Source organism: Orcinus orca, chromosome X (assembly GCF_937001465.1).
Source record: "Orcinus orca chromosome X, mOrcOrc1.1, whole genome shotgun sequence".
NCBI lineage: Eukaryota > Metazoa > Chordata > Mammalia > Artiodactyla > Delphinidae > Orcinus > Orcinus orca.
The window spans coordinates 43118295-43146233 of NC_064580.1; the positions used below are offsets into that span (position 1 = coordinate 43118295).

The 27939-nt window shown below is 43.4% G+C and overlaps 3 protein-coding genes across 3 annotated transcripts in view; 1 reads left to right on the forward strand and 2 right to left on the reverse strand.

The window, feature by feature from the left end:
• LOC125963073 (U3 small nucleolar RNA-associated protein 25 homolog) overlaps positions 1-27939 on the reverse strand; it is a 153118-nt gene that overhangs the window by 102743 nt on the left and 22436 nt on the right. The window lies entirely within an intron of this gene.
• LOC125962909 (U3 small nucleolar RNA-associated protein 25 homolog) lies at positions 1933-24241 on the reverse strand. The gene is given in 4 exon segments (XM_049704500.1): positions 1933-3977; positions 3979-4561; positions 22547-22641; positions 24224-24241. Coding segments are annotated over 4 exon segments (2274 nt in total). The 3' UTR covers positions 1933-2399.
• LOC125962910 (CXXC-type zinc finger protein 1-like) lies at positions 24025-27827 on the forward strand. Its single transcript, XM_049704501.1, has 8 exons — positions 24025-24694; positions 24821-24984; positions 25365-25572; positions 25674-25784; positions 26109-26158; positions 26374-26470; positions 27423-27575; positions 27681-27827. The coding sequence occupies exons 1-8, from the start codon at positions 24503-24505 to the stop codon at positions 27825-27827; spliced, it is 1122 nt and encodes a 373-aa protein (XP_049560458.1). The 5' UTR covers positions 24025-24502.

Sequence of the window (27939 nt, forward strand, 5' to 3'; positions counted from 1 at the left end):
TGGAGAATGGTATTGAGAAACAGGATCTGGGCACTAAATGTGCTCACTGACTAGGCAGAACACTCCAGTGTTACCTAGTATATTCTTAGAGCCCAATCAAGAGACAGAAATCACACAGGAGTTTGAAGAGAGCATGTTTAATATAAGTAATTAACTATAACAGGGAACTGGAGGAATGGGAGATTGGCTACTAAGAGGTAAAGAGCACTCCAAAGAATAGCAAATATAGGGAGTAGCCTTTATCCCTAGTGCTGAGATAAAGCACCTGAGAAAGAGGCCACTCCCCATCTCTCCACCCCGGCTTAGAATTTGATCTAATTGGAAAGGGCACGACCAAGACCCATTGGATGGCAGAGAAGTTTGCTGAGCTGGTTGGCAGGGCTTGATGGAAGTCTGCCCTCTGGGATGACGGGGGAAGACGTTTATGGGATGTGCCACATGCTTATGGCCGCTGGGTGCTGCTGTCCACCTAGGGATGCACTGCAGAAGCCATGGGTGCTGCAGGAACTTGGTGAGAGCAGCACACCAGAGCTAGGAAGAGAAGTCTCTTCCTCCTCCAGTGTCTTTCTGTGCCCTCTACTGATAAGTGAAATACTTAGGCTAATTTCTTTCCTTTCCCATCCTCTTCAGTGCCATTATACTATTCATTTTTAATATAGGTATGTTCATTTGTTAGCGTATATGTCATTTAGGGTTCACCCCACATTGTAGTTAATTTTAATTTTTTTGGAGGATGTGAAACAGTATGGTTTCATGAATCAAAGCTACACAAAAAGGTATATTCAGAGAAGCGTCACTTATCTCCTTGTCCCTACTATCCTGTCCCTTTCCCACCTATCCCCTGTAGGTAAGTGAGCTCTTTAGTTTCAAGTGTATCCTCCTGTATTTCTTTTGCAAGGACATGTATGTCTTCTTATATCCCCTTCTTTCTAGACACTCTTTAAAGCTTCACTTTCTTCATTTAATAGTATGAAATCATTCCATATCCGTTCATAGTCTTCCTTTTGTTGGAGACCTTTAAGGTGGATTTCTAGATGTAGGATTGCTGCCTCAAGAGGTAAGAACAAATGTAGTTTAGTTAGATATTACCCAATTCCTCGCCAGAAGGATCAAACCAGTTTGTGTTCCCAACAGAAATATACTAGAGTGCTTTTTTCCCCACAGCCTCACCAACATAACATATTGTCACACTTTTAATTTTTACCAGTCTGATAGATGAGACATGGCATCTTGGTGTTATTTTAATGTGCATTTTGCTAATTGTAAGTAAGTTTGAGGTTTAAAAATATATTTGGTGGCCATCGTACATCTCTTTTTCTTTTTGTGAATTACCTGTTCATGTCTTCCCATTTTTTAAATTTGTTTTGTATTAAAGTATAGTTGATTCACAATGTTGTGTTAATTTCTGCTGTACAGCAGTGATTCAGTTATACATATACGTATTCTTTTTAAAATATTTTTTCCCTTGTTTATCCATTCCATATATAATAGCTTGCATATGCTAACCCCAGCGTCCTACTCCATCCCTCCCCCACCCTCCATCCCCCTTGGAAACCACAAGTCTGTTTTCTACGTCTGTGAGTCTGTTTCTGTTTCGTAGATGCATTTGTGTCAGGTTTTAGATTTCATATATAAGTGATATCATATGGTGTTTGTCTTTCTCTTTCTGACTTACTGCACTTAGTATGATAATCTCTAGTTGCATCCCTGTTGCTGAAAATGGCATTATCTCATTCTTTTTGATGGCTGAGTAGTATTCCATTGTATATATGTACCACATCTTCTTTATCCATTCATCTGTCAATGGACATTTAGGTTGCTCCCACATTTTCAAAATGAGGTTTTTAGGCCCATGTTTCTCAATTTTTAAGAGTTCTTTATATCAGGGATCAGCAAACTAGAACCCATAGGCCAAATCTGGCCCACCACCAGTTTTTATAAATAAAGTTTTATTGAAACACAGCCACACTCATTTGTTTACATATTGTCTATGCTGCTTTCACACTACCCCTGCAGAGTTGGTAGTGTAGATTGAGTCAATTCTTTTCGTTCTTTTTTTTTTAAGAATTTACCAAGTGTAATAAATTAGAGGTGAAGTCACAACAAAAGAATTTATGGCGTCCAAAAAAATTCACAAGTAGAAGTTTCCTTCTATCAACTTCTCAGAGTCCCATGAGCTCTCCCCTGACCTCTGAAAGATGGGTTTTACCAAAATCTGGTTTACACTGAACTTTTCAGGTATATATGATCTGAAAAGAAAGAAGTATCTGATAAGAACCTGCCTGGTGCTCCTTCCTTGTTGCAGCCCTTCTTTGTGTAAGTGATCAGAATCAGGTCCAAGTGACACAGAACCAAGCATGACATATCACACCAAACACCATTTCCTGTCCAACCAATTCTCATCTCTCTCCAGTAATGAAGAGGTGGACGTTCTTCTTGGACTGCAGCATCTGTGCAGCCCGCTCGACCCCGACCACAGCAGCCAACCTCTGGGCATCGTACTTGGAGTAGAGGACAGTGCAGGTCCAGGCAGCTTCCTCTCCTCTGGTGGTGGCTTGCAACATGTTACAGACTTCACTGTAGAAGTGGGGATATGTTGGCAGTTCATAGAAAATCAGGTTCCTGATGCCTTTTATTGTGTATCTTTTGTAGAAATGGAAGCGCTCTGTGAGGAGCAGGAACTGCTTCTCTCCTTGAAGGAAGAAGTGTCTGGCCCTGGAGACACCAGACTTCTGGGCACACTCGCAGATATGAGTGAAGTTCAGTTCCTCCTTCTTGAAGTAATTTCGGAGACGCACAAAGTCCAAGTAGGAGGGGACATAGATAAGCGTGTGAGACATGACTGCATCACGATACTGAGGCAAAATCTTGTTGACGAAAAAGTTAAACCTGGCATCAATCACTGAAGCTAGGTTTTCAGCTTCCATCCTCTGGAAGACACGTGGGAGCAGCACCAGGACATGACTGATGCAGCCTGTCATCGGGACGTTCCTCACAGCCACCTGGCCTTGCCCATGGACGCAGTATTTGATGAACACAGAGTTGATCTGGGCATCCTGCAGGGCCCCAGACAGCAGCGTCTGACGATAGTACTTGGACCAATTATTGAGGCTCCACATGCGCACTCGAGAAAAGTCCACCCCATGTGAGTCCAAGGGCAGTAGGTCCATGTGGTTCATCAAATGCAAGACATGCTCCCAGTTCTGCATCAGGTAAATGTCAGCTTGATCAATGATGAGAAGCTCAATAGAAGACAGAAAGTCAAAATCTCTCTTCTTCTCTCCTTCTCCACCAATGATGGTCCTCAAGCCCAGAGGGGAGGCAATGAGGATGTCTGACGAATAGAAGGGGGCATAAAGTCGGATGCTTCTCTGCAGTATTGCCACTCCAGTCCTGAAGTGGTCATCGATGTTGCCGACAAATACAGCTTCATAATCCTCAGGCCTCTGCAGGTTGGGTGGTCTCTCCTCGGGATCTGAGCCATACTCTCCATTAAACCTCTTTTTGTTGCCTACAATTATTTTCTTCTTGCTGTCGCCCTCAAGAAGACTGATGAAGAGCTGTACCACCCGCAAAGCAGCTTCCCGGAATGGCACCACTATCAGCACCTTGGGCCTCGTTAGCCCTTGGTCCCTGAAGTCATCATCATCACCCACCCCAAGTTTCTGGCTTCGGCACCTGCTGTTGTTGGTAAGCACCTGGGCATTGGCTTTGAGGACGTGATTTATCACATGCAGGCAGTACACGTGGCGGATCTCTTCCCCATTCTTCAGGGCAGTCCTTTCTGGGTAGAACAGGTCCCGGTAAGAATTCATAATTAAGAAGAGCTCTTTCTGGAGGGGTGTGAAGGGGCTACTTGAATTTGGGGGACCAGAGAGGAACTGGCTGTTGGTCTTGATCCAGGTGGATTCCAGAGGCTTCTGGAGATGAAGTGACTTTAAGTCAATGTCCTTTGGGGGTTTAAAGGTTTCCGGTTTCCAACTGTTGAAACCTGGATGAAAAGACAAGCTGGCCCAGGATGGGCCATTTTAGCTGGTGGGTAGTTTTGGGATTTGTGGCAACAGCCTGGATTTCTTTTTCTTTCAGTTCTTTGTTTACATGTTGTGCAAATGGATCTTGTAATGCTTTCAGAGAACAGTTGCCTTCTCTTTCCTCTTCGAGAAAGTTGGTTTCTAGGCTGAAGAGTGACTCATGTTTTGCATCTGTAAACTCCTCTGGGGATTCCTCTGATGTGCCAGGTGGCCCGTGCCCATCTTTTCCCTTAGGGTCAGCAGGTAAGGCCGCATTCTTCTGCATGTCAGTAGACGCTACTGCCGTCTCTTCCTCCACACTGATGTCACTATCGCCATCTTCAAGATTCATTTCTGTCTCATCTATAACACTGTCTTCTTCTTCCTCTTCCTCCTCCTCATCTTCCTTGGAAACATCCTTTAATGTGGCAAGTAGTCTATTGTAACCAGAAACTTGTTCTGGTTCACTCTCTGCTTCACTTTCAGAACTTGAAGTATCTAAACTCTCTGACAGTTGACAAGTCTGTGGTTTTGCTTTCTTTCTGGAAACCCTTGGAAGGTGGAAAACAGAAGTTCAATGTTTTGAAATAAAAGATTTGGTAAAGCTGTCTTCTCTTGTAACTTAGAAAGAAGATCAGTGGACGAAAGCAGTTCAGGAGCTTGTAGTTCTAAAGAAGTCATGATCCACACCATTGTAAAGAAATCATACCCCAATAAAGATGTTAAAAAAAAAAGTCATGATCAAGTGGGGTTTATTCCAGAGACACAAGGATAGTTCAACATCAGCCCGAGAGGCTTGTCTGCTCACCCGCCGGGGTGGGCGGGGCTGGGAGCTCAATTCTTTTCATTCTTGTTTCTTTATTCTGCTCTGTGGTAGTTATTTCCACTATTTTATCTTCCAGGTCACTTATCCGTTCTTCTGCCTCAGTTATTCTGCTATTGATTCCTTCTAGAGAATTTTGTATTTCATTTATTGTGTTGTTCATCATTGTTTCTTTGCGCTTTAATTCTTCTAGGTCCTTTTTAAACGTTTCTTGTATTTTCTCCATTCTATTTCCAAGATTTTGGATCATCTCTACTATCATTACTCTGAATTCTTTTTCAGGTAGACTGCCTATTTCCTCATCATTTGTTTGGTCTGGTGGGTTTTTACCTTGCTCCTTCATCTGCTGTGTGTTTCTCTGTCTTCTCATTTTGCTTAACTTACTGTGTTTGGTGTCTCCTTTTTGCAGGCTGCAGCTTCGTAGTTCTTGTTGTTTTTGATGTCTGCCCCCAGTGGCTAAGGTTGGTTCAGTGGGTTGTGCGGGCTTCCTGGTGGGGGGGACTGGTGCCTGTGTTCTTGTGGATGAGGCTGGATCTTGTCTTTCTGGTGGGCAGAACCGTGTCCGGTGGTGTTTTGCGGTGTCTGGGACCTTATTATGATTTTAGGCAGCCTCTCTGCTAATGGGTGGGGTTGTGTTCCTGCCTTGCTAGTTGTAGGGTATCCAGCACTGTAGCTTGCTGGTTGTTGAATGGAGCTGGCTCTTAGCTTTGAGATGGAGATCTCTGGGAGAGCTTTCACTGTTTGATATTACGTGGAGCTGGGAGGTCTCTGGTGGTCCAATGTCCTGATCTCGGCTTTCCCACCTCAGAGGCACAGGCCTGACACTTGGCTGGAGCACCAAGACCCTGTCAGCCACACGGCTCAGAATTAAAGGGAGAAAGAAAGAAAGAAAGAAAGAGAGAGAGAGAGAGAGGGAGGGAGGCAGGGAAGGAGGGTGGGAGGGAGGAAGAGAGAGAGAGAGAGAGAAAGAAGGAAAGAAAGAAAGAAAGAGAGAAAGGAAGGAAGGAGAAAAGAAAGAAAAAATAAAATAAAGTTATTAAAATAAAAAAATATTAAAAATTTTTAAAAAAAGAAAGAAAGAAAGAAGAGAGCAGCCGAACCAAAAGAACAAATCCACCAGTGATATCAAGCCCTAAAACTATACTAAAAAAAAAAACCAAAAGCAAAAAAAAACGGACAGACAGGACCCTAGGACAAATGGTAAAAGGAAAGCTATACAAACAAAATCACACAAAGGATACACATACACACTCACAAAAGGAGAAAAAGGAAAAAATATATATATAAAGGAAGAGTAACGAAATCAATAAAGATATCTACCAATGATAATAAACTCTAAATACTAAACTAAGATAAACATAAAACCAGAAACAAATTAGATGCAGAAAGCAAACTCCAAGTCTACAGTTGTTCCCAAAGTCCACTGCCTCAATTTTGGCATGATTCGTTGTCTATTCAGGTATTCCAGAGATGCAGGTTGATTGTGAAGATTTAATCCACTGCTCCTGAGGCTGCTGGGAGAAATTTCCCTTTCTCTTATTTTTTGCACGGCTCCTGGGGTTCGGCTTTGGATTTGGCCCCACGTCTGCGTGTAGGTCGCCTGAGGGTGTCTGTTCTTCGCTCAGACAGGATGGGGTTAAAGTAGCAGCTGATTAGGGGGCTCTGGCTCACTCGGGCCAGGGGGAGGGAGGGGTACAGAATGCGGGGCAAACCTGTGGTGGCAGAGGCCGGCGTGACATTGCAACAGCCTGAGGTGCACTGTGTGTTCTCCCGGGGAAGTTGTCCCTGGATCGTGGGACCCTGGCAGTGGTGGGCTGCACAGGCTCCCGGAGAGGAGGTGTGGATAGTGACCTGTGCTCGCACACAGGCTTCTTGGTGGCTGCAGCAGCAGCCTTAGCGTCTCATGCCCATCTCTCATGTCCGCACTGATAGCTGCGGCTCACGCTCGTCTCTGGAGCTCGTTTAGGCGGTGCTCTGAATCCCCTCTCCTTGCGCACCCCCAAACAATGGTCCTCCAATACTTCTAGGTAGGTCTCTGGACCTGCTGTGGCACTGTGGGGCCAGCTCAGACTCTGATCTGGCCTTACTCCTGCATGTACTTGTCTCCAAAGTCCACAGTTGCCCCCAAAGTCCACAGCCTCGATTGTGGGAACACTCGTTTTCTCTTCAGATATTTCACAGATTCAGGTTTTACCAAGCCAATTGCAGGGGTTTAATCCGCTGCTCCTGTGGCTGCACGGAGAGATTTCCCTTTCTCTTCCTTGGTCGCACAGCCCCTGGAGTTCACCTTTGGTTTTGGCCCTTCCTCTGCCTGTCAGCCACCCTCAGGCATCTGTTCCTGCCCAGCCAAGAGGGGTGAAAGCAGAGGCTGATTAGGGCTCACTTGCTCACTCAGGCCGGGGAGAGGGAGGGATACAGCTGTCACAGTTGGGGTGTGGGGGGAGTGCCTGCAGTGGCAGAGGCCAGCAGGAAGTTGCTACAGCCTGAGGCATGCCATGCATTCTCCCAGGGAAGTTGGCCCCAGATAATGGGACCCTTGGCAGTGGTGGGCAGCACAGGCTCCCAGGAAGGTGTGGGCAGTGACCTGCACTTGCTCCCGGGACCCTCGGCAGCAGCAGCGGCAGCCGTCGCGCCCGCCTCTGGGATCCTAGGTAGCAGCTGCGGCTCGCATGGGTGATGCCCTGCCATCTGTGAGTGCATGTAGGTAGAAGCTCCTATGGTGGGATTGCCCCTCTCCTTGAGCACCCTGCAACAATGGTCTCTTGCCTCTCAGGAAGGCCTAGGCTTTTTCCCAGACTCCCTCAGTTGTGGTGCACTAGCCCCCTTCAGGCTATGTTCACGCAGCCAACCCCAGTCCTCTCCCTGGGGTCTGACCTCCGAAGCCTGAGCCTCAGTGCCCAGCCCCCACCTGCCCTGAACAGACAAGCATCTCAGGCTGGGGAGTGGTGGTTGGCACCAATCCTCTGTGCGGGATTCTCTCTGCTTTGCCCTCCGCAACCCTGTTGCTGCGCTGTCTTCCATGGCTCCGAAGCTTCCGCCCCGCCACCCCGCATCTCCGCCAGTGAATGGGCTTCCTAGTGTGTGGAAACTTTTCCTCCTTCACGGCTCCCTCCCAGAGGGGCAAGTCCTGTCCCTACTCTTTTGTCTCTGTTTTTTTCTTTTTTCTTTTGCCCTACCCAGCCACGTGGAGATTTTCTTGCCTTTTTGTAAGTCTGAGGCCTTCTGCCAGCGTTCAGTAGGTGTTCATTAGGAGTTGTTCCATGTGTAGATGTATTTTAGATGTATTTGTGGGGAGGAAGGTGATCTCCATGTCCTACTCCCCTGCCATCTTGAAGGTCCTCCTGGAAGTTTTATATGTTTTAATTACAGATTCAATTTCACTTCTAGTGATCAGTCTGTTCAAACTGTGTTTCTGCTTGACTCTGTCTTGGCAGGCTGTATGTTTCTAGAAATTTTCCATTTCTTCTAGGTTGTCCAATTTGTTGGCATATAACTGTTCACAGTATTCTCTTATGATTTTTTTTTTTTTTTGCAGTACGTGAGTCTCTCACTGTTGTGGCCTCTCCCATTGTGGAGCACAGGCTCCGGACGCGCAGGCTCAGCGGCCATGGCTCACGGGCCCAGCTGCTCCATGGCATGTGGGATCTTCCCGGACCGGGGCACGAACCCGTGTCCCCTGCATCGGCAGGCGGACTCTCAACCGCTGCGCCACCAGGGAAGCCCTCTCTTATGATTTTTTTAATCTCTGTGATATCATTATTATCTCTCTTCTTTCATTTCTTATTTTGTTTATTTGGGTCCTCTCTCTTTTCTTCTTTGTGAGCCTGGCTAAAAGTTTATCAGTTTCATTATCCTTTTTAAAACACAGCTCTTGGTTTCATTTACCTTTTTGGTTTTTTTATCTCTATTTTTTTTACTTCCTCTCTGATCTTTATTATTTCCTTCCTACTTCTGACTTTGGGCTTTGTTTGTTCTTCTTTTTCTAATTCTTTCATGTGGTAAGCTAGGTTGTTTAGTTGAGATTTTTCTTATTTCTCGAGAATGGTCTGTACTGCTATGAACTGATTTTGCTGCATCCCACAGATTTTGGAAAATTGTGTTTTCATTTTCATTTGTCTTGAGGTATTTTCTGATTTCCTCTTTGATTTCTTTGTTGACTTTTTTTTTAATAGCATGTTGTTTAGTCTCCACGTGTTTGTTCTTTCCCCCTTTTTCTTTCTGTAGTTATTTTCTAGCTTTGTGCCTTTGTGGTCAGAAAAGATACTTGAAATAATTTCTATCCTCGTAAATTTGTTGAGGCTTGTTTTGTGACTTAGTATGTGATCTATCCTGGAGAGCGTTCCATTTGCACCTGAAAAGAATGTGTATTCTGCTCTCTTTGCACGTAGTGCCCTGTAGATATCAATTAAGTCCAACTGGTCTATTGTGTCATTTAGGACCTCTATTGCTTTATTGATTTTCTGTCTCAGTGATCTGCCCGTTGATGTCAGTGGGGCGTTAAAGTCTCCTACTCTTATTGTACTATTGTCAATTTCTTCCTTTATGTCTGTCAGTATTTGCTTTACATATTTAGGTGCTCCTGTATTGGGCACATATATGTTAACGAGTGTAGTATCCTCTTCTTCTATTGATCCCTTTATCATTATATAATGCCCTTCTTTGTCTTTCATTATAGCCTTTGTTTTAAAGTGTATTTTGATACGAGTATTGCTAGCCCTGCTTTCTTGTCATTTCCATTTGCACAAAATAACTTTTTCCATCCCCTCACTTTCATTCTGTGTGTGTTTTCTCACCCTGAAGTCTCTTGTAGGCAGCATGTTGAAGGGTCTTGTTTTTTTATCCAGTCAGCCACCCTGTTTTGTTTGGAGTATTTAGTCCATTGAGATTTAAAGTAATTATTGATAGGTATGTATTTATTACCATTTAATTCCTTGTTTTCTCATTTTTTTGTAGTTTTTTGTTCATTTCTTTTTCTTTTTGTGGTTTGGTGATTTTCTTTTGTAGTATGCCTGAGTTCCTTTCTTTTTGTTTTTTTGTGTATCTATTGTTGATTTTTGATTTGTGGTTACCGTGGGATTCATATATGTTGACCCATAATTGTATCTACTTGCTATAAACTGATAATCATTTAAGGTCACACACATTCTAAAAGATGTACATTTTTTACTTCCCTCCCCCACATTTTGTGATTTTGATGTTCTATTTTACATGTTCATGCTTATCCTTTTGCTGTTAATTGTAGTTACAATTGCTTTTACAAATTTTTTTGATGTTTTTTAATCTATGTACTGGCTTATTTAAGTGATCATCAATCCTTTTATATATCTGCCTTTCCAATAGATTCTTGCTTCTTTTCTTTCTAGAGAAAACCCTTCAATATTTCTTTTAGGGAGGTTAATATTGCTGAATTCCTTTAGCTTTTGCTTGTCTGAGAAATTCTTTATCTTTCTTTCTATTCTAAATGGTAATCTTGCTGGGTAGGGTATCCTAAGTTGCAGGTTTTTCCCTTTCAGGACTTTGAATATATCATGCCACTCCCTCTGGCCTGCAAAGTTTCTGAAGAGAAATCAGCTGAGAGCCTTATGGGGGTTCCCTTGTAACTGACTCCATGTTTCTTTGCCGCCTTTAGAGTCCTCTCTTTATCTTTAACTTTTTCCATTTTAATTATGATATATCTTGGTGTGAGTCTGTATGGGTTCATCTTGCTTGGGACCCTCTGTGCTTCCTGTACCTGGATATCTGTTTCTTTCTTTAGGTTTCAGAAGTTTTCAACCATAATTTCTTCAAATACATTTCAATTCCCTTTCCTCTCTTTTCTCCTTCTGGAAGCCCTATAATGCGGATGTTGGCACGTTTTATATTATCCCGTAGATCTCGTATGTTGCTTTCGTTTTCTTTTTCATTTGTCTTTCTGTCTGCTGTTCTAATTGGGTGATTTCCATTTTTCTATCTTCCAGATCAGTTATGTGTTCTTCTGTATCACCTAGTCTGCTGTTAATTCCTCCTAGTGTATTTGTCATTTCAGTTATTTTATTCTTCAGTTCTGCCTGTTTCTTTTTAATATTTTCTTGTTCCTTGTTAAAATTCTCACTGTGTTCATATATCTGTTTCCTTAATTCGGTTAGCATTTTATTGCTAATGCTTTGAACTCTTTAATAATAATAAATAATTTCTGTTTCATTAGTTGTTTTTTCAGGGGTTTTCTCTTGTTCTTTCATCTGAAAAAATCCCTCTGCCTTCTCATTTTGCTTAACTTCCTCTGTCTCTATGAAATTAGGTGAAATAGTTACCTATACCAATCTTGAAGGAGGGTCCTTGTGTGGGAGCATCACAATACTGTCTTCATGTGCCCAGTGGCTTTGATGGGAGAGCTGGATCTGAAGTGAGCATGAATCACATCTTCCCCCAGAGTGTGCTGGTAGCTATCACATTGGTAGAAGGTGGGGCTGGAAATGGAGGGGCTAGAGCCAGGGCCAGATGTGGTCTAGGGCTTCTCCTCTGCTCAGTGGCCAACACCACCCTGTTGGGGGTGGGGGTGGGGGTAGGGGTGGGGGTGGGTCCTAAGTTGCTGGAGCATAAGTCCTAAGAGTCTGGTCTGAGCTGGCTCCATTCCCTCTAAGTGTGTGCTCTCCCGTCTCCCAGCACGGGCACCCTTGTCCCAAAGGGGAGCAGTACTGGAGCAAGAGGAGCTGGAGCAGGTGCTTGGTGTGGGTCAGGGCACAGGCTGTAGCAGTACCAGCACCAGTCACTGTTCTGGACCATTCCTGCAAGTGCCAGCAATGGCTGCCTTCACCTTGTTTAGATGCCATGCTGGGTCTGAGCCAGCTCGGTCCCTCACAACTGCGCACTCCCCTCTGCCATGGTAGCCCTCACCCTAATGCAGAGCTGCACCATGGAGCAAGTGGGGCCAGAGCAGAGGCTTAGCTCAGGCTGGGTCACATGCTGGGTTGGTCATGGGAAACCAGCCAGAGTCCTGGGTAGTTTCAATATGCTTCCCCACCCTTGTTCCGGGGAGTAAGCAAGCATGTGCATGCTCTTCATGAGTGGTGTGTAGGTTTCTTACAGCCCTCCTATTAGTCTCACTGGTTTTCAAACCAGCTCCAGTTTCTTGTCTTCCCCGTGTCAGACCCCAAGGCTGGGTGCTCAATATGTGGCTTGAACTTCTCACTCCCCAGGGAGGACCTCTGAGCCTGTGCAGTCCCCTTCATCTTCTGTGCCCCCTCTCAGGGGTGCAGGTCTTGACCTGATTGCTTCTCTTCCCTTCCTAGCTGATTCTGTGTGGATCATTTTTACAGCCTTTTTGCCAGTCTCCAGTTTGTTTTCAGTGAGAATTGTTCCACACGTTGATGTATTTTTCATGTGTTTGTGGGTATAGGTGAGCTCTGCATCCTCTTCCTCTGCCATCTTGATCTCCCCTTCTCTCTTCCCTCCTCCTTCTTTCAATCTCCTCTTCTCCTGAACTTTGAAAAACTTTAAGAATGACAGAAACAGGTTTCAAAAAAACTGTTCTGAAAGCTGCAGGCATGAGATTGCACCTATGATCCTGAGAAGAAGGCATGGAAAACTGGAACAGTCCCTCAACAGTTCGAACCACAAATTTTCAGCAGTTACAGATAAGAAAAATTGCAGCCTGGGACAGACCACAGTCATATGCCCTTCTTGCCCTACATAAATTAATCCTGCCTCAGCTTGGGAAGTTTATCGTTCTTAAGTTTCTAACTGATGCACATCCGTTGAGTAAAATCTTTAAGTACTCTTAGAGTCACAGTTTTTCTCTCGACAGGTTCATTCTGTAATAATAAGGGGGTTAATTCACCAAAAGGACATAACAATCCTGAATGTTTAGGGACCTAATAACAGAGCTTCAAAAAGTGTCAAGAAAAACCTGATAGAACTGCAAGGAGAAATAAATCAATCCACAATTACAGTCCAATATTTCAACACCCTTCTCTCAATAATCACTAGAATAAGTAAACAGAAGAGAAGAAGTAAGGATATAGAAGACTTGGATAACACTATCAACCAACTTGCCCTCATTGACATTTGTAGAGCATATCAGCAGACTACACTTCCTTTACAAGAGCACATGTAACCCATTTACCAAGATAGACCATATTCAGGGTCATGGAACCAATCAAATACATTTAAAAGTATTCATATCATACAAAGTATGGCCTGGGACCAGAACTGAATTAAATTAGACATCAAAACCAGAAAGATCCCTGGAAAATCCCCAAATGTTTTGAAACTAAATTACATACTTCTAAATAATCTGTAGATGAAAGAAGAAATAAAACTTGAAATTATAAGATATTTTGACCTAAATGAAAATGAAAACACAGCATATAAAAATTGGGGGATTCAGCTAAAGAAATATTTAGAGGTACATTTATAGCACTAAGCATTTATATTAGAAATTAAGAATGCTCTTAAAGCAGTAATCTCAGCTTCCTTCTTAAGAAACAAAAGCTGTACGAGCAAATTAAATCTAAAGTAATTAGAAGAAGGGAAATAATAAAGATCAGAGCAGAAATCAATGAAATAGAAACCAGAAAATCAATAGAGGAAATCAATGAAACCAGAAGCTAGTTCTTTGAGAAGATCAATAAAATCGTGAAACCTCTAACCAGAATGATCAGGAAAAAAAGAGAGAAGACACTAGTCACTAAGATTAAGAATGACAGAGGTGAAATCACTGCAGGTCCTAAAGATGTAAAAAAGGATAAAAGGGAGCACTATTAGCAAAGATGGAGGAGTAAGGATCCCTGGAATTTCACCCTTCCATAAAAGCAATGAAAAAACTGGCACAATATTGTCAAAATCAACTTTTTCACAACTCTGGAAATCAACCAAAGTTTTTCAGTTACCTGGGAAGCATTTAGTCAAGAACATATACTGAATCTCAGTACGAACAGCAAGTTCTGTGGCATTTTAACTTTCCCTACTCCCACCCCCAACTCCCCAGTTCAGTGGCAGATTTGAAAAGACCACATTCCCGGTACCGGTAGGCAGAACGGAGTTATTGCTCTTTCTAAGAGCTGCTATAAACATGGGAGGACAAATATCTCTTTAAGACCCTGCTTTCAATTCTTTTGAATATATATCCAGAAGTGGAATTGCTGGATCATATGGTAGTTCTACTGTTAATTTTTTGAGAAACTGTTAACACTTTTTTCCATAGTGGCTGTACATTTTACATTCCCACTAACAGTGCACAAGGGTTCCAATTATTCCACATCCTTGCCAACACTAGTTATTTTCTGTTTTTTGATAGTAGCTCTGCTAATGAGTGTGAAGCGGTATTACATGTAGTTTGGATTTGTATTTCTCTAACAATTAGTGATGTTGAGTGTATTTTCATGTGCCTGTTGTCCATCTGTGTGTCTTCCTTGGAAAATGTCTATTCAGGTCCTCTGCCCACTTTTTTTTTTTGGCCGCACTGTGCAGCTTACAGGATCTTAGTTTCCTGACCAGGGATTGAACCCGTGACCCCTACATTGGAAGCACAAAGTCTTAACCACTGGACTGCCAGGGAAGTCCCATGCCCACTTTTTAATTGGGTTGTTTTGTTGTTGAGTTTTAGGAGTTCTCTATATATTCTGGATATTAATCCCTTATCAGATATACAGTTTGCAATTATTTTCACCCATTTTGTGTGTTGCCTTTTTCACTCTATTGATAGTGTCTTTTTAAAAATTAATTAATTTATTTTTGGCTGCATTGGGTCTTCGTTGCTGTGCGTGGGCTTTCTCTAGTTGTGGCACGCCGGGGCTACTCTTTGTTGCGGTGCACAGGCTTCTCATTGTGGTGGCTTCTCTTGTTGCGGAGCCTGGGCTCTAGGCGCGGGCTTCAGTAATTGTGGCACGTGGGCTCGGTAGTTGTGGATTGCAGGCTCTAGAGTGCAGGCTCAGTAGTTGTGGCACACGGGCTTTGTTGCTCCACGGCATGTGGGATCTTCCTGGACCAGGGCTTGAACCCATGTCCCCTGCATTGGGAGGTGGATGCTTAACCACTGCACCACCAAGGAAGCCCTGATAGTGTGTTTTGATGCACAAAAATTTTTAATTTTCATGAAGTTCAATTTGTCAAATTTTTTTGGTTGTTGTTGTTGCCTATTCTTTTGGTGTCATACCCAAGAAACCATTGCTGAATCTAATGTTGTGAAGTGTTTGCCCTATGTTCTTAGAGTTTTAGATCTTACATTTAGGTCATGGATCCATTTTGAGTTTTTTTTTTAATATGGTGTTAGGTAAGGATCCAACTTCATTCTTTCCCATGTGGATATTCAGTTTTCCCAGCACCATTTGTTGAAATGGCTGTTTTTCCCCCACTGAATGGTCTTGATAGCCTTCTCAAAAATCATTTGATCATATATACAAGGGTTTATTTCTGGATTCTCTGTTCTATTCCATTGGCTTCTATGTTTGTCTTTATGCCAGTACCATATTGTTTTGATTACTGTACCTTTGTAGTAAGACTGAAATCAGGAAATGTGAGTCGTCCAGTTTTGTTCTTCTTTTTCAAGATTGTTTTGGCTATTCAAGGTCCCTTGAGATTCTATATGAATTTTAGGATTTTTTTGTGTGAAAAAAAATTGGGATTTTGATAAGGATTGCATTCAATCTAGATCAGTATTGACATCTTAACTATGTTTTCTAATCTATGAACATGGGTTATTTTTCCATTTATTTCTGTCTTTATTTTCTTTCAGAAATGTTTTGTAGTTTTCATTGTACAAGTCTTTTAACTTCCTTGGTTAAGTTAATTCCTAAATATTTTTATTCCTTTTGATATTATAAATGCAATTGGTTTTTAAATTTCCTTTTTGGATTGTTCATTGTTAGTGCATACAAATGCAACTGATTTTTGTGTGCTGACCTTATGTCTTGCTACTTTGCTGAATTTGTATATTAGTTCTAACAGGGTTTTTTTTTTGGTGTCTCTATGGAATGTAGGGTTTTCTACATATAAGAGCATATTATCTGTGAACAGAGATCATTTTACTTCTTCTTTTCCAATTTATATGCCTTTTATTTCTTTTTCTTGCCTAATTGCTCTGGTCAGGACTTCCACTATTTTGAATAGCAGTAGCAAAGGTGGGCATCCTTGCTTTGTGTCTGACCTTAGAGGAAGTTTTCAGTCTTTTACCACTGAGTATGGTATTTTCTGTGGGTTTTTCATACATCAATCTTACTATGTTGAGGTAGTTTCTTTCAATTCCTAGTTTGTTGATTTTTTTTTTATCATGAAAGAGTGTTGAATTTTGTCAAATGCTTTTTCTCCATCAATTGAAATGCCCATTTGGCTTTTCGACCTTTCATTTTGTTAAGTTGGTGTATTACATTGTTCAGTTTTCATGTTGAGCCAACCATGCATTCCAGAAATAAATCCCAGTTGATCATGTTGTATAATCCTAATATGCTGTTAATTTGGTTTGTTGACTATTTTTGCATCAATGTTCATAAGGGATTTTGGTCTGTGATGGATTTTTTTTTCTTGTAGTGTCTGTCTGGCTTTGGGATCAGCATAAGGCTGGCCTCATAGAATGAATTAGGGAACATTCCCTACTCTTCAATTTTTTTTTGAAAAGCTTGAGAAGGAATGATGTTAGTTTTTCTTTAAATGTTTGGTAGAATTCATTGGGAAAGCTATTAGGCCCAGAGATTTCCTTTCTTGGGAGATTTTTGATTACCGATTCAATCTTTTTACTAATTATTGGTCTCTTCAGATTTTCTATTTCTTCATGGTTTAGTCTTGGTAGGCTTTGTTTTTCTAGGAATTTGTCCGTTTCATTTAGGTTATCCAAGTTGTTGGCATACAATTGCTCAGAGTACTCTCTTTTAATTCTTTTTATTTCTGTAGAATCAGTAGTAATGTACTCACTTTCATTTTTGATTTTAATAATTTGAATCCTCTGTTTCTTTCTTAGTCCATCTAGCTAAATGTTTATCCATTTTGTTGATCTTTTCAAGAATCAGCTTTGGGTTTTGTTGCTTTTCTATCACTTTTCTATTCTCTATTTCATTTTATCTCTAATCTTTATTATTTCTTTCCTTCTGCTAGCTTTGGATTTAATTTTTTCCTCTTTTACAGGTTCCTTAAGTTGTAAAGTTAGATGTTGACTTGAGATCTTTCTTGTTTTTTAATGTGTTTATAGCTATAATTATCCCTTAGCATTGCTTTCACAGTGTCACATAAGCTTTTCTTTTTCTTAATTTTACTTATTTTTGGGCTGTGTTGGGTCTTCGTTGCTGTGCACAGGCTTTCTCTAGTTGTGGCAAGCAAGGGCTACTCTTTGTTGCAGTGCACAGGCTTCTCATTGTGGTGGCTTCTCTTGTTGCAGGGCAGGGGCTCCAGGCACCAGGAATCAGTAGTTGCAGCACGCGGGCTCAGTAGTTGTGGTATGCGGGCTCTAGGGTGCATGGGCTTCAGTAGTTGTGGTGCGTGGGCTCAGTATTTGTGGCTCATGGGCTCTAGAGCGCAGACTCAGTAGTTGTGGTGCATGGGATTAGTTGGTCCATGGCATGCGGGATGGTCCTGGACCAGGGATTGAACCCATGTCCCCTGCATTGGCAGGCAGATTCTTAACCACTGCACCACTAGGGAAGTCCTCCATAAGCTTTTGTATGTTATGTTTTCTTTTTCATTTGTCGCTAAGTATTTCCTAATTTCCCTTGTGATTTCTTTATTGATCCATTGGATGCTTAAAAGTGTGTTGTTTAGCTTCCACAGATTTCTGAAATTTCCCGTTTTCTTTCTGTTATTGATCTCTAATTTCATCCCATTGCTTTTATTTTTTTAATATTTTATATTATTCTTATTTTTTATACAGGAGGTTCTTATTAGTTATCTATTTTATACATATTAGTGTATATATGTCAATCCCAATCTCCCAATTCATCCCACCACCGCCCGCACCCCACTTTCCTCCCTTGGTGTCCATACGTTTGTTCTCTACATCTGTGTCTCTATTTCTGCCTTGGAAACCGGTTCACCAGTACCATTTTTCTAGATTCCACATATATACATTAATATACGATATTTGTTTTTCTCTTTCTGCCTTACTTCACTCTGTATGACAGTCTCTAGATCCATCCACGTCTCTACAAATTACCCAATTTTGTTCCTTTTTATGGCTGAGTAATATTCCATTGTATATATGTGCCACATCTTCTTTACCCATTTGATTGTCGATGGGCATTTAGGTTGCTTCCATGCCCTGGCTATTGTAAATAGTGCTGCAATGAACATTTGGGTGCATGTGTCTTTTTGAATTATGGTTTTCTCTGGATATATGCTCAGTAGTGGGATTGCTGGGCCATATGGTAATTCTATGTTTTGTTTTTTAAGGAACCTCCATACTGTTCTCCACAGTGGCTGTATCAATTTACATTCCCACCAACAGTGCAAGAGGGTTCCGTTTTCTCCACACCCTCTCCAGCATTTGTTGCTTGTAGATTTTCTGATGATGCCCATTCCCATTGTTTTTAGAAAAGATACTCTGTGTGATATCTAACTTTTAGAAAATATTGAGATTTAATCTGTGGCCTAACATGTGGTCTATCCTGGAATATGTCCCATGTACACTTGTGAAGGATGTGTATTCTGCTGTAGTGGGTAGAGTGTTCTGTATATGTCTGTTAGATCGAGTTTCTTTACTGTGTTGTTCATGTCCTCTGTTTCCTTAGTTATCTCTTGTCTGGTTGTTGTATTCATTATTGTGAGTAGAGTATTGAAGTCTGCAAGTATTATTGTAAAACTATTTCTCCATTCAATTCTGTCAATTTTTGCTTCATATATTTTGATGTTCTGTTATTAGGCATGTAAATGTTTATAATTGTTATATATTCTCACTGTTTTGAACTTTTTATTAATATATAATGTCCTTCCTTGTCTCTTGTCAAGAGTTTTTGACTAAAAATTTATTAGTCTGATATTCGTATAGCCATCCCTGCTCTCTTTTGTTTATTATGCATGGAATAACCTTTTACATACTTTAACTTTCAGCCTATTAGTGTTCGGGGATCTAAAATGAATTTCTTGTAGACCCCATACAGTTGGATCACTTTTTTGAAAAAAATCCTTTCTGCCAATCTCTATCTTTTGATTGGAGAGTTTAATCCATTTACATTAAAATAATTACTGATAAGGAGGGACTTACTTCCATTTTGGCATTTGTTTTCTGTATGTCTTTTAGCTTTCTGTCCCTCCTTCCCTGCAACACTGTCTTCCTTTGTGTTTAGTTGTTGGGTTTTTTTTTTTTTTGGTAATGAAATTTTAAAATTCCTTTCTTATTTCCTTTGGTGTATATTTTATAGCAATTTTCTTTGTGGTTACCATGGGGGTTTCATTTAACATCCTAAAGTTATTACACTCTAATTTGAATTTACACCAGCTTAATTTCAGTAGCATATACAAATTTCTCCTTTAATAGCCCCATCCCCACCTCTTTCAGTTGTTGATTTCACAAAATTACTTCTTTATACATTGTGTGTTCAAAAACTTAAGCTAATAATTTTTAAAGAATGCATTAGCCAGTCAAATTATGAAGATAACAAAATGTGGAGTTACAAACCAAAGTTATAATAATAGTAGCTTCTAGATTAATAATTGCTTTTTTTAATGTAGTAGTCTCTTAAATCATGTAGAAAACAAACAATGTGGTTATGCAGCATTGTTACAATAATCCTGCCTTTTATAATTGCCCATGTATTTACCTTTACTGAGATCTTTATTTTTTCATATGGCTTCAAGTTACTCTCTATTGTCCTTTCATTTCAACCTTCAGGACTCCCTTTATCATTTCTTTTTTTTTTTACATCTTTATTGGAGTGTAATTGCTTTACAATGGTGTGTTATTTTCTGCTTTATAAGAAAGTGAATCAGTTATACATATACATATGTTCCCATATCTCTTCCCTCTTGCGTCTCCCTCCCTCCCACCCTCCCTATCCCACCCCTTTAGATGGTCACAAAGCACCGAGCTGATCTCCCTGTGCTATGCGGCTGCTTCCCACTAGCTATCTATTTTACGTTTGGTAGTATATATATGTCCATGCCACTCTCTCACTTTGTGAAGACTATTTCTTAAAATAAACCTTAAAACTTTGGTTTTTATAATATCCAATATATGAATCCCCAACAACTGTTGTAGGAACACTGTGCTGGGAGTCTTTCACAGTCCAGCATTGCCTTAACTGTCTAGTAGAGGAGAGAAACCTGCAACCCACACAGTGACACAAAGCAGAATGACAGAGGTGTTGTGAGAAAACTAAAAAAGGAGGAGCAAGGGGTTTGGGGAAGGCTTCCCAGTGGGGCAGGCACCTGAGCTTAACGTTGAAAGATAAGCAGAAAGTTGACAGGCAAAAGCAGACAAATATAAAACAGACAAGTACAGGCAACTCTCCCCCATCCTTTATAATTCCAAGGTTAAAATAAGAGGAACACCACTCACTATTATAACTATTTCCACAAGTGCATTCAGAAGAGAAGCAGGTCACTTGGTTGGAAAGGAAGTAGAGGGAACTTCCCAGATGGTGATGCCAAAGCTGAGTCTTGAAGGGTGAGCAGGACTAAGCAAAAGAGAAGGACAAGCCTGAGCAAAGGCCTAGAATGTGGAAGCCCATGCTGCATTGACAAGAGAGTGACTATCCAGGATGTCCTGAGTGTTTGACACCTGGAGGGCCTGGGAAGAGGATTTGTCTATCACAGGAAGGTGGGGCCCTGTCATAGAGAACTTTGATGGGCACACCACAGAGTGGAGGACTGATTCTGAATACCCTGGGAATCCAGGGAAGATTCCCAAGGAGAATGGTGACATAATTTTTTCATCTGTGGCCCTTTGGGAAGACAACCCTGGAGGCAAAATGGATTAGCCAGCCACATGTCAGAGGTGGGAGTTCATTATAATGTAAAATACAGGAAACCTGAACTAGGGCTTTGGAACTGGGAATGAAAGAAATCAGCAGTAAAGAGACAGGAGATATTGGAGAAGTAGGTCTGAAGTCAGAGGTGAAGAGCAAAACGCTGTCCGAGATTCTTTGAATGAGCCACGGTGATGAAAAATAACTCAAAGGGAAGTTAAAAGTTTAGCTGGGACAAAACAAGTAGTGCTTATAAACATTCACAGCCGTAGAGAGGTAGTAATGCTTTCTTTAGAGCTCGCAGACTACTTCTTAGTTCAGCTCGAATTTCTCACCTCTTGCCCCAATCCCTAAACTGGATTTGATAAAAACTGTGAAGATTTAGCAGGGGATACTGTCTTTAGAGGCTAGGCTCGAACCAGGACAATAGCTTCTTAACAGCAACATCTTAACATTTTTGAACTTTGCTTTTCTACATGATGATTAGTTAGATGCAACTCTAGTGTAAATTACAGCATTTATTTGCTCTTATCTTCAAGGAATAATATGCAGCCAGATAAATTGCAGTAATTTGCCACTTTGCAACAACACCAGGCAAGGCACCTGGTCATCAGTGGCTACTGGACACTCTTGTGTGTCATGTGTAAGCTGGGCACTGCACAACCAGTAGTGAGCAAGACCAACATTGTCCCTGCCTTCATTTCTAGTTGAGGAAGATGGGTGTGACAAAACAGTTGTGAGGGTTTCAGACAATGCCTCCATTTACTTCTTAATTTCAAGATTAAAATAAAAGAAACATTCTTGCTATATAATTATGTCCACAAATTCATTCAAAGAGAGGCTGGTCATCCAGATGGAAAGGAAGCAGAGAGAGCTTCCCAGACGGTGATGCCAAAGCTGAGTCCTGAAAGGTGAGCAGTGTGATTGTAATCTTTCACAATGATAATGTTTTTTTCTATTTTACTTTTACTAATATATTTTTCTTTATTTTCATTTTACATCATTTTAATCATGTATTATATAAGATTGGATTTAATTATATAAGATTGGATTTAATCATGTATTATATAAGATTTTTACATGTTCATGGTGAATCAAATCATTATAGAATGACCATTTGAACCCCAATTAATACTATTTGTCTTAGTATTTTTAGTCTGATATTAATATAATTGACCTTGCTTTATTTTGATTAGCATGTACCTGGCAAATTTCCTTCCATCCTTTTATTTCAAACGTTTCTGTATCCTTATGATTTGCCAGGTTTGGCATAAACAGCATATGGCTAGACTTGTTAATTTTCATCCAAAATGACAATCTCTGACTTTAACTGGAGAGTTTACCCCATTGACAATTTTTTATTACTGATTATGTAATAAAGTATAAATTTCAAATATGAACTTATTACTACCTTCTTACATTTTTCTTTCTATTTTTCCTGCCTTTCCATAAATCTTTTTCTACTTTCTCGACTTCTAAAAGCTGATTTACTTGTTTTTGTTTTTCTCATTGCCTACCTCATGATTGAAATAGCAGATAGTAAAATGGTACTAATATGTAATTATTCAAAATAATTGGAAATGATAAAGGGATCAATTTTCCTGCCACATACAATAATGCGGTGAAGATCACTCGGATGTGTGAAACAGTGAGGCGGTGACGTCAAAAGAGACTAGTGTATCCTTCATGACGCACAGAACACCGTGCATGTAACTATGGTTTCTCTGTAACTATGGTTTCTCTGTAACCATTTGCTTCAAACTTTGGGCTGTACAGCAGCTCCGATATTAAGGGTCTGGAGCAAGTGCAAACACAGTACTTTCGGGAAGGGGTGGCGCTAAGTTCGATACCGGACTGGAAGTCGCTTTGCTGCCATTTTTATCTCAGCTGCCTTGAAGCTCTCCTCCGTGTAGCGCCTTCCGGGTGCTGAGGTATCTTGTGAGGGCTTTGAAGACGGAGGGGTGGGTGAGGGGGTCGTCGAAGGGGATTTGGGGGTTGATAATGGGTGGCTTTGGAGTCAGTATAGGGACTTGTTCGAATTTGAGTTGATCACTCAGATCATTATTTTCTGTCTTCTTATATTGTCAGCTGAGACCACAGTTGGGTATGTATTGCTTTCGTTTTCGTTAAGTTCTAAGTATTTTCTAATTTCCGTTGTTATTATTTTTTTTCCTCAGAGTTTAGATATGCCTTTTCAATTTTCAAAAGTTAAGGTTTGGGCTTCCCTGGTGGCGCAGTGGTTGAGAGTCCGCCTGCCGATGCAGGGGACACGGGTTCGGGCCCCGGTCGGGGGGGGTCCCACATGCCACGGAGCGGCTAGGCCCGTGAGCCATGGCCGCTGGGCCTGCGCGTCCGGAGCCTGTGCTCCGCAATGGGAGAGGCCACTAAGTTAAGGCTTTTGTTTCTAACGCGACTTCTCTGTGCCCCGTGTGATGCTTATTCATTGGAAAGTGTTCAGACTTCCTTTAAGACTAAGGCCAGGGTGAGTTTTTATTAATATTGCATCTGTAGCTCGAAACTAGTATGTGTTCTCTGGTTGATAACTGTCTTAACCAAAACGTGTGTATTCTTTGTGTGTGTGCTTGCTCTTTTAATCTTTGAGAGTAATGATTTGCGTGTGTGTGCAAATGCACGCAAACATTTAAAAACATTTGTATATTTATATATTTTAGCAGGCGTTACTGGGTTCAGGTAGGAGTAGTTTTCAGAATAAAGACTGTCAAATTATTCTAGGTGAGTGAGTCAGGGCAGACAGCGCACAGCGTGGCACGTGCAAGTGGGGGAGGGGGCAGGGCTTGGCATGGCTCAGCATGTGAGAGGTAAGGCAGAGCAGAGTATGTACAGGAAGTGGGGAGGGGTATATGAGGCTGAGAGTCTGGGAGGCGGGCAGGGCCTGGCAGCGCATGGGACCCACAGGGCTGGGAGCCTTAAGGCAAGACAGAGTGTGTCCAAGAAGGCAGAGTCAGGCATGTGGAGCCTGGAGAGACAAGGCAGACTGGGCGGGACAGAAAGGTGGGCGGAGCATGTCTGAGGGGCTGGGCCGGCTGGGCAGAGGAGGCTTGTCTGGGACCATGGTGTAGGGCAAGCAGGGTAGCAGGTGTGTCCTGGAGGGTGGACAAGGCAGGCTGAGCCCTCTAAGTGTAAGGAGGTGGAGTCTAGCTTTTCTGGGTGGATATGCAGGGCCTTATGAATTCGACTGGGCAAGATGCAGCCAGATGGACTAGCCAAGTGTGTCTGGATAAGGTGGGCAAGCAGGGCCAGGTGGCGCCAGTCATTCCCCGGCAGGCAAGACCTAGTGCATCCAGGCAGGTGCTATGGGCCCCAGCCACAGTGGCCAGAGGGTGAGGCCAGGAGTGTTGGGGCAGGGTGAGCCCATCCCCACCCACTTAGTGCTGACCCAGAGCCCTCCTTCCATCAGCACAGGAGCGCTACTTATAATCCCTGGTCTCTGGTGAATCTAGGACACAGGGTGGTTGGGGGAATGGAGCTGGTGCGAGGGTCTGCCCGTCAGTTCTTAACTGTGATACTCTCAGAGACTTTGCCATAGTCCCCCTGACAACTGCTCACTCGATCACACCTGCCTCAACTACAGAAGTCTGAGCTGTCCCAGAAGTACCAGGTGGGGGCAATGCCATCGGCAGGAAAGGAGGCCATACACCAGCTGTTGTCTGAAAAGGACCTGCCTCAGTACTGAAGCTTATACCAGGACTTTTATATACGAGATTCTTGACAATCAAAGCCTGATGAGTGTATGGCAGGGCCCCTGCGTGGAAGGGTAAGGACATTGAAGGCAGGGAGGCTCAGCAATGAAGAGAGAGGCGGCACGGAGTGTCCAGAGATCATTTAAGAAACAAATTGGGGAGACCTGTCAGCATTTTTCTTGCCTACAGCCCTGGATGAATGACACTGAGGACTTCCCATTCCTAGATTCTGCACTGCAGAAGCAGGCAATGGATACGAAGAAAAGGAAGAATTTGAAGAAAAAAGTGGAGTGGAAGGTGACAGAAATGGTGGAATGGGGGGCATGGAGGCAGAGGTTGGGGGCAGAATGCAAGGTAGTAGTACAGGGTTAGGGGGCTGACACTGATTCCCTTGCCCCTGCTTTGACCACTCTTGTCTCACAGAAGGAGAAGCAGCAGAAGCTCATGGAAAAGTCAGAAGACCCAGAGCAGTCAGGTGCCGAGCACCCAGCCTCACTGCGGCAGTGCCTGGGGCCTGACTGTGTGCACCCCACCCGGCCAGGCTCCAAGTACTGCTCGGACGACTGTGGCATGAAGCTGGCAGCTGAGTGAGTGCACCTGGAGGTTAAGCAACAGGGAATAAAGTAGGGCATGATCTATGCCAGCTGTAAGTCCATCTACCCCGCTACCTATGCATCCTCCACCATTCGTCCACTCACCCACCTATCCATCCACCCTTACATCCACCGACCCGCTGAACCACCCATCCACATTCCATCCACCAACCCACTCATTCACCCTCAACAGTCACTTACCCACCCAGCTGTCTAGCCATGCACCCAACCATCCACCATCCAAGCACGCATTCACCAACATTCACTCATCTACCATTCATTATCCTAAACATCCACCATTCGGCCACTCATCCATTTCTTCTTATTTTGATGCCCCCGCATACGCATTCCATTCTTGCTGTCTCCCCTTCCAGCCGCATCTATGCGATCCTGCCCAAGCGCATCCAGCAGTGGCAGAAGAGCCCTTGCATTGCTGAGGAGCATGGCAAGAAAATGCTCGAGCGCATCCACCGTGAGCAGCAGGACACCCACACCCGCCTGAAGGACTTAGAGTGCCATTTCCATGAACTTGAGGCCATCATTCAGCGTGGCAAGCAGCAGGCTGTGTGCAAAGATGAAGAGGTGAGTGGGAATGGGTGGGGTGGAGCAGAAAGGTGCCTGATATCTTGCCCTGCCGTCCCCACCCTGCACTGCTTTACTGGCCCTTCTACTGTCCTATGCAGAGTGACAAGCATGGCAGGAACAGCGTCAACCTGCAGATCTTCTGTGTCTCCTGCGGGCAACCCATCAATACACAGGTTGCCCTGCGCCACATGGAACGCTGCTTCGCCAAGGTTGGAGCATTGGCTGGGGGAAGATGGGGCAAGGGTGTTTTTGGCTGGGTGGGGTCCATGAGGAGGGGGGCAGGTTTGGTGCCCGGGTATTTGTTGTAGAAGAGAATACAACACACATCCATGACTCTACCCATTTGTGCTTTTCTTCCATCCCCAGTAAAGGGGCCAAGATTTGGGCATCAGCCACTGGTGAGGGGGGGACATCGGCTGAGCAGACAGGAGCGTAGGGTCCACAGGGAGCAAATGTGTTGTTTGGGGCTTTTTCATGGGAGGTTACGCAGGGTGTGTCTATAGTTCCTCCCATTTGTACTCTTTTTTCCCCAGTATGAGCGCAAATCGCCCTTCACGTCCATGTACCCCACTCGCATTGAGGGGTGAGTGTGAGTGCTGCTCAGGGTCAAAGGCACGATGTGGACAAGGTCAGGAGCAGGGTGGGCAAGATCAAGGGCAGGATGTGGGTAGGCTCAGAGACAGAGGTGGGCAGATTAGCGGCAGGGTATAGGTGGGGTTGGGGACAAAGTGTGGGCAGGGTTCAGGGTGGGACCAGCCTCCTCCTGACCCTTAGCACCTCACTTTCACCTCTCCCCAGAGCCACAAGGCTCTTCTGTGATGTTTACAACCCACGGAGTAAGAGGTACTGTAAGCGACTCCAGGTGTTATGCCCTGAGCACTCGAAGGACCCCAAGGTGAGACTTTTCTTTCTCTACCTCATCGCCCTCCATTCCTCCCCTTCTCCCTACCTGACCACCTTCCTCTCGTCCTCCAGTGCTTGATTGCCTCCTATTCCTTCTTCCTTCTGCCTGACTGCCTTCATGCCTCCTGACCAATCCCTATGTATCCCCTCCTCCTTTCCTGACCTCCCCTACACCCCCGTCCTCACTGCCCAATCACTTTCTAGTTTTACTTTTCTCCCTGCCTGTTTATTTATTCATAATCTCCTTGCCTGACCCCGCACCCCAACATTTCTCTCTCCCTCTGCCTGACCAGCCTCCGTTCCTCTGCTCCTCACTGCATAACCATTCCCCATTCTTCCCTTCTCCTTGCTTGCTCATCTCCCTTCTTTTCCTAGCCCCTGCCTGACCACCCCACAATCCCCCCTCCCTCCCTGCATGGTTACCCTCAATTCCTCTCTTCTCACTTGCTGACTTCCTTCCATTCTTATTCTCCCTGCCTCACTTCCCCAATCGCCTTCTCACTGCTTGTCATGTCCTAAATCCCTTCTTCTTCCCTGTTTGATCAGCCCCCATCCCTTTCACCCTCCCAGCCTTATTCCTCACCTCCCCCATGCTTTACCAACCCTCATTCATCTACTTCTCCCTGTCAGACCCCCCCTCCATCCTTCCTCTCCTTCCTGTTTGATCTCTTTCTGTTCTTCCGTCCTTCCTGCCTGATCACCTCCATTCCTACATCCCTGCTTAACTTCTTCCTCCATTCTCCATGATTGATCATCCCCCTTTGGCCCCCTCTTCTTTACCTAATCACTGAATTCCTCTCTTCCCCCTGCTAGGTCACCACTCCCCATTCCTCTCCTTCCTGCCTGCCTGCCCTCTATTCCCCTCTTCCTTGCATCCTGCCTGCCTGATCACCCTCCATTTGCCACCCTTCACGTACCTCATCATCTTTCATTCTTCCCCACAGGTACCGGATGAAGAAGTGTGCGGTTGCCCACTAGTGAAAAACGTCTTTGAGCCCACCGGTAATTTCTGTTGCCTCCCCAAACGCTTGTGCAATCACCACTACTGCTGGGAGAAGCTGAGACGTGCCGAGGTGGACCTAGAGCGCGTGTGCATGGTACGTTACGTGGTACGTTACATGGTACTTTACATGGTACGCCCCTTAGGGCCTGAGAGGTGGGATGGAATCCTTGAAGGCCCTTCTCATGCTTGCCCCCCACAGTTGCTCAAGCTGGAAGAGCTGGTTGAGCAGGAGCACAAGGTGCGCACAGCCATGAAGAATCGGGCAGGGCTGCTGGCCCTGATGCTTCATCAGACAACCCAGCATGACCCGCTCACCACTGACCTACGCTCCAGAGTAGACAGCTGAGCTCTGCTCAGCTGAGGTCCTGTACTCAACACCCTGTGCAAGGGTGACACTCTACGAATTCCTCACACACCTCTTCCTCTAATATATTTTTCAGGGCATCTCAGAGTTTCTC

What these genes read in the sequence shown, in the direction of transcription:
- LOC125962910 (XM_049704501.1), top strand. Translation starts at nt 24,503, where the DNA reads ATGAAGAGAGAGGCGGCACGGAGTGTCCAGAGATCATTTAAGAAACAA. An exon ending in GGCATGAAGCTGGCAGCTGA is followed by an intron (nt 24,985 to 25,364) that starts GTGAGTGCACCT and finishes CTCCCCTTCCAG; the next exon opens with CCGCATCTATGCGATCCTGC. An exon ending in AGCACTCGAAGGACCCCAAG is followed by an intron (nt 26,471 to 27,422) that starts GTGAGACTTTTC and finishes TCTTCCCCACAG; the next exon opens with GTACCGGATGAAGAAGTGTG.